Consider the following 6,618-nt stretch of genomic DNA (forward strand, 5'->3'; position numbering starts at 1 on the left):
CTTCCAGCATATATAGCATTAGGATTCTTCAGAGGTGTTGAATAATTTGGAGGTAGTCCATACTGAGGCCATATGACGGGTATGGCTGTTGGAATACCTTCTGTCGACCGTCAGCTCGAAAGACTGGTCGAAGGGACTGTCTCTATTTCAGGATCCCTAGTAAAATCTCTACTATCATTATTCAACGTATCCGTCGAAGTTGCAGCTCTATCAGCCATGATTAACTTACCATTGCGTAATTGCATACACAGTTTGACACAAATTTAACCCAGGGTCTCACTGGGTGTGCCAATTTATTTCACTCATTTTTTGGTCGACTTCGACAGGTAGTGTCGAAACGAGCTTGTATCAAGATCTCAAGTATTGGGGAGCAGATACGACTCCTCTGAAAAAGAGTGATCTCGACCCGGGAATCACTTAATTATGGTGTCAAAGCAATTTATGTCAAAATTACTAGTGGCAGACTTATGAAAAATAGCATAAAGGGATAAATAATTAAATAAAAAAATAATGAAAGTGTAAAAATATTGATCAAAGCAAAATAAAAATAAAATTCAAAGAAAATAAAAGAAAATGAATCAAATAAACAAAAGAAAGTAAATTAAAAGCTGACTTCTAATACTCACATGTACTTACACTCCATTTTTCCATTGCGTCGTTGGGACTGAAAATTTTATGAGTTTACGTGATGATCTAGTATTGTTAGCTGAAGTCCCCAAACTCTTCTAAGTTTCTACTACTCATAGACCGTGGAGATTGACTTGTCATTGTCCACTATCTTACTTCCTCCTTATTCTCAGCCATGACCTTGCCTTGACCATGAAAAATCTTGTCTCCCAAATTTTGACGCCCACATCTTCCTTGGTCTTCAAGTTCCATGTTTTCTTCACCTTGCTCCTTAAATTTAGCACCCATGTTCCATTAATCCTAAAGGTCGAATAGCAAGCCTTGATGTTTAAGAAAAGAAAATAATTGTCTTTCGACTTCGACTCTCTTTGTACCATCCTTCTTCAACTTCATCTTACCTGTATTTTCTTCTGTAGTCGAAACCAACTATCGACATTCGACAAACTCTTATGTCGAGAAAAATCAATTTTCTGTGCCAACAGTCAGTGGCAGAGCTTGAAAAAAATTTTTGAGGGACCACAAATTTAACATAAAAATTACATAATAATATTTGTAATCAACAAATATAAAATAATACTAAATTAAATAAATAAAAAAGTTATCTAATTTCACAAGATGATACAAAAAATATAATTGTTTGAACTCAAAACTTAGATTAAAAGATTGAAACTTCTTAAGTTACAACTTGCAAATTCTTTTATCATCTATAAAAATAAAATAACATCAATATTTATTGAATAATTTAATATTTTTGTATAATATAAAAAATTAAATTAAATAAACAGTAAAATATAAAATAGCACTAAATTAAATAAATAAAAATACATAATTTTTTATATCATTTTTGCGCATTTTGATTTTGGTTTGAACAACAATGGCTAGGGCTGAAAGTGAGTCGAGCTGAGTCGAGCTAGACCAGGCTCAAGTTCGGCTCACAAAAATTGAGCTTGACTCACGGCTCAACTCATTAACAATCGAGCCTATTTCTTAAGCACAAGCTTAGCGCATCAAAAGCTCATGAGCTGACTCGAGCTCACGAATTGGCTTAAATAACAAGAACGTAATCTATAATTCTATATCAATAAATTATAACTTTTATATATTAATAATATTTATGTGTATTATATATATATATATATATAATCGAGTCAGTTCACGAGTTAATGAGTTAAGTTTATCCAAATTCAAGTTCGATTTATTTAATTTATGAGCTCAACTCCAGGCTCAAACTTGGCTCATCAGCTCACGAGCTCAGCTTATCTCATGAGCTGGTTTAATTCACTTCTAGTCCTAACAAAGACAAAGGAGTATCGGCTGTGTTTTGTTTTGATTTTTTGAACAAAGGAAAGAGAGCTTTCTTTTTTTGGAGAGAGGCAAGGGCATTTCAACCCAAGTTACTCAGGTTTAAAAGTAAAAATTACAACAAATGTAAGAGATGAAGTTTGAATTGGAATACTTTAGATTAAAGTTAAGATACTAAGCTAATTAAATTACAATTTTGCTTTTATAGAAGTACTACTAATTGTTTTATAAAACGTTGGGGCCCATTGTCTACTATAAGCTCCACCACTACCAACAGTTATATAATTCCAAAAAGTAACATCAAGGTTTCTATGAATGCAGGAACTTGCAAGAGGGATTTCGCCATCTAATCAAGAAACAATATCTACAAGAGTAGTGGAAGAAGAAACCAAGCCCATTCGGAAACCAAGTGTGGCACTACAGTTTGATGGTTTGCATTGTTTTGAAACATTTGTTATGAATTAAATTCTCTGAAATATGTCCAACTTAACTGATTTTATGAGAGAAATAAAATAGTAGAAGACTTCATATTTGTTCTTTCAAATAATGTCTCAATTTATTTCAAATCATTCAAGATATTTCCACTGCCAACCATTCTTAATTCTTAAACGTAACAACATAGCATGCTACAAAAGACTTAATTAACCGAGAAATTTGAGAAAAAGAGCGAAATTTTATGATGTAGCTGAGTTTATACAACCATCATACTCTGTAGTCTGGACCAATAATTTTTTCACGGTCCAAATCAGAAAAAACTTCAATGACAACCCCTCAACACTAGCCGATGGTAAATTATATTATTTTTCAATCGACATTATTTTTTTTTTTTCATAATGATTTTGCCTACAACAATAAAATCTAAAGGTTCTAATAGAACTCCTTCAATTGCTTCTTCTATATACTGGATTACACCTATCATCATCTTCTACCTATATTGGCAAATCTTCTTGCAACACCAAATATGGCATACTTTGCCACCAATCCCCTATCAATACTACAAGCAAGAGCAATAGCACCCCCTATGACTAATATCTTTGGTATGTTCATACCCTTCGGTTTCTCGGAAGACGTCGCATTTTCGTCGATCTCAGATCGATTCTCAGCGGATCCAATGTTCTCCAAGTATTCTGGAGGGACTTTGGTGTTGACCCCGGCCAAGAAAGCATGCCGAGAAAGCGAGGTTCCAGAGGCTCTTGCATGTTGGTACGCACGCAAACCTGGCTCGATCTTCTGAACTGTTCCCCACATTCCTTTCTTTACTCCGATTTTTGCAATTTCCCATGGAATCCCCATTTCTTCATGATGGAAGAGGATAACTTCACAGGAACTTAGCTTGCCCTTGGCTCTCTTTGATTCCACTGATATTAAAAACAAAATTTTAATCCTAACTCCAAACAAATCTAACATTCAAGTTAATCAATCTAATGCAACAAGTTTCAAAATAATCGATATGTACCTGCCCGAATACACCAACTTGAGTAGTATGTGTCGACTCGCCTTGGTTTATCTTGTCTTGGAATCGAAGGACAATCTATTCCCTGTACAGGAAAACATAACAGCAAAGGAACAGAGAAATTAGAACCATCATCCGAATCAAGCAATATGCAAATGACCGAAGTATCATCGAATCTTCTTCGCATACCTTTGTCACGCAATAGTATGATCCTCCAGATTCAAATATTCGTCGACCAATAATGTATTCTCTGTCTTTGCAGAAAAATGGGAACTGCACAGCATTGTTTTTTTCGATAATCAGCACACATAATCAATTATAAAAGTTAACTTGAATACATAAACCAGCTTTGAAGAATTTGCACCTTCCGTATCCACTGCACTTTGATGGTTCCAGTAGTGGGACACTCTTGTATCATTGTTGACTTTGCAAGCATGTCATCCCATCTGGGCCGAAACTCATCATCCCAGAATAAATCCCTTACAATTTCAGGAGTAGCATCTTCAAACACAGTTCTACTTCTGTATTCGGGAGGACCATCCTACCAAACCAAGTCGAAAATCAGTAAACCAAACTGATAAATTGCAAGTGACGCAAGACCTTATAAATAAATATCGACACAAATCGTCAATCACATAAGAGCAGGTCAAATCCAATACACAAATTGAAGTGGAACTAACTAATAAACCTCAACAAATTAGCAGAATAAGTGAAATACCTTTGGTTCTCTGCGCCATGCTTGGTAATCCATGTTCGGAGTAGAGCGATCCATCATCATCATCCAGGGGAGACCCCCATCTTTCTCCTCCACGAGCTGCCACAGGTGATGTAAATCCTCCATAGTAACAGCATTAGATGTTTCTCCACTAGAATTTAAGGCACTGCATAGTAATGTCACAAGTATGTTAATCCTTGAACCAAAAAAGACACACACAAATACATGCGGCAAAAAGACTACAAAAAAATAAACAAATAAAACAATTGATAAGTCGATGATTATCCCACCAAACTAACATATCCTGATGTAATTATCTGGTCAGGCTTCACACATTTCACCATTGGGTCCGGTCCTTCCCTGGACCCGTGTTAACGCGGGATGCTTGTGCACCGGGCTCTCCTTTTTTATAGTTAGATTATGCAGAATTAAGTGGCTTAAATATTTCGTTACAATTCTTTCTTTCAAGAAGAGTACTCCGCAAAACTACTAATTAAGCCACGTTTTATCACCAGAGTTTAACGGGTTTTTAGACAAAGGTTTGACACACACAACCAAGAAAAACCGAAGATTCAATCTTCAAAGTTGTCACATAAAATAACTTCAAAACAATCTAAGTCAACATCTGAATTTTCTTGTCCCTGTTATGAATAACGTTTCTATTCCAATAACGTAAACGATTTCAAATAATATATTCAACGAGCGGATGAATGCAGCATACCTGCTAGTGTTATCAATTTTCATTGGCAATGAAGAAGAGCCTTTCTTATCCATCCCTTTCACAAGCATAGATTTATTAACAGCTAATGATTCTGGATTTGGAGCCTGCATTTTAATAGAAGTAAGGCTTGGAGAAGAAGCATAGGCCTTCAAAGGTGACAAAATAGACTTGGAAGGTGAAGAAGAAGATGATGATGAAGACGAGCCAATAAATTTTCCTTTCGCTAGGCTCGCCCAATTGGGTTTCCATACCCATCCAATTAGAACACCAAAAAGAAATGCTACCCATATTGGACCAAGAAACATTGCTACACCTATGCATACACCCAAGATTGCAGGGTTCTCCAACATATCATGAACATATTGTGACAAAGCCATGGCAACAATAACAAACAATTCTTTCTTCAAAATTCAACAAAAAGAAAGATAGAAATACCCTCCTTTTTTTTATTGATAGGTTAAAGGGGTTTGCAACAAGAAGGAGCTGTAGAAGATTTTAGGTGAAGGTATAACAAATTCAGACACGGTAAACAGAAAAGCAAGCAACTTTGGCGAAAAATTAGAGAAAGATTAGGATGAAGGTTAAGGGGTAGTGGTGGTTGTTGGAAGAAAAAAGTGATTAAGACATGAAGGGTTCAAATAAGAGCAGAAGAAGAAGAAGAAGAAGAAGAAGAAGAGAGGTTGTGTTGTCTTGTCTTGGGTTTCAATTTTCATCCAACAACGACGCCGTCGTGTTGGCGAGGCATGATGGTAAAAACGTTACCAATGGCGGTGGTTTATGTGTGTTATTATCTTCTTCTTTGTTGTTGTTGTTGTTGTTATTTGAGATGTTTTCTTTGTTGGGATTGGATTATTGGTGGATGAGAATTGAGGAAAGAGATAAGTGTGAGAGAGGAACCAATGGGCGTTTTGGGGAATAAATAAGAAGCCAAATATAAATAAAAGGAAGGGGAAAATGGTGGTGGGAATTGGGAATTTGAGAAAAGGAAGAAGATGCGTGTGAATTGGAAGCTACTATTACTATGTTATTGTTGTTCGTTGAAAGCGAGGGTTTGGAGCTTGCTAAGTCTAACGTGTTTCCAATTGACGGTGTTTGTTGGTTCGGTCTTAAAAATTGATTGAAATATTTAAAAAAAAAATGAATGGAGGTAACACAAAGCTATATCAAAGTACTAGTACTACATTGGTTTATATAAATTAAGCAATCATATAGTAAGTGGCTACTATGGTCTATGGACACGCCAAGGCCTTCACGTTTTGTGAAACTCGTTTTTCTTGCGTTTCTTATGTCGAGTTTAACACTTTACCCTACATTAATGTAATTGATAACATCTTCAACATCATATATACCATATGGTATTTTGAATAAAAAAAGCTTCATAACAACGTTTTTCATAGAGAATTGTTTGAATGTGGTCCTTACAAACCACAGACCACTGCATTTGTTTTATTCTATTTTAACTTTAATATGTACATTGTACTGTACCAAATCTTGCAACATAATCACCTATCTGGTTGCTGCACCGGCCAGTGTGCTTAGGGTTTAGTCCTTTCCAAGTTTACATATTTTTACCGCAAATTAATTTTACTACGACTGCATACTTGGTGAAATACAATTGTGTGATAATAGAGGGGGATATTTCTTGAGTATGAAGGAAACAAGAATTCGGACTCTCTGATTTTTTCTAAAATAAAAAATAGTGTCATTTAACAATAAATCGGACTATAAAATTTTTTTAACAAAAATAAAAAATTAAAATTAAAATTTCTTTTCTCAACCAATAAAAAAAAGTGAAATCTC

General features: G+C 35.2%; 1 protein-coding gene across 1 annotated transcript; it reads right to left on the bottom strand.

The window, feature by feature from the left end:
- Positions 2,571-5,950, bottom strand: LOC107623053. The gene is made up of 6 exons (XM_016325185.2): positions 4,819-5,950; positions 4,101-4,263; positions 3,747-3,923; positions 3,572-3,655; positions 3,386-3,467; positions 2,571-3,287 (listed from the first exon to the last, which is right to left on the bottom strand). The coding sequence occupies exons 1-6, from the start codon at positions 5,193-5,195 to the stop codon at positions 2,848-2,850; spliced, it is 1,323 nt and encodes a 440-aa protein (XP_016180671.1). The 5' UTR covers positions 5,196-5,950; the 3' UTR covers positions 2,571-2,847.

The sequence above is a fragment of the Arachis ipaensis genome, chromosome B10 (assembly GCF_000816755.2).
Source record: "Arachis ipaensis cultivar K30076 chromosome B10, Araip1.1, whole genome shotgun sequence".
Classification (NCBI taxonomy): domain Eukaryota; kingdom Viridiplantae; phylum Streptophyta; class Magnoliopsida; order Fabales; family Fabaceae; genus Arachis; species Arachis ipaensis.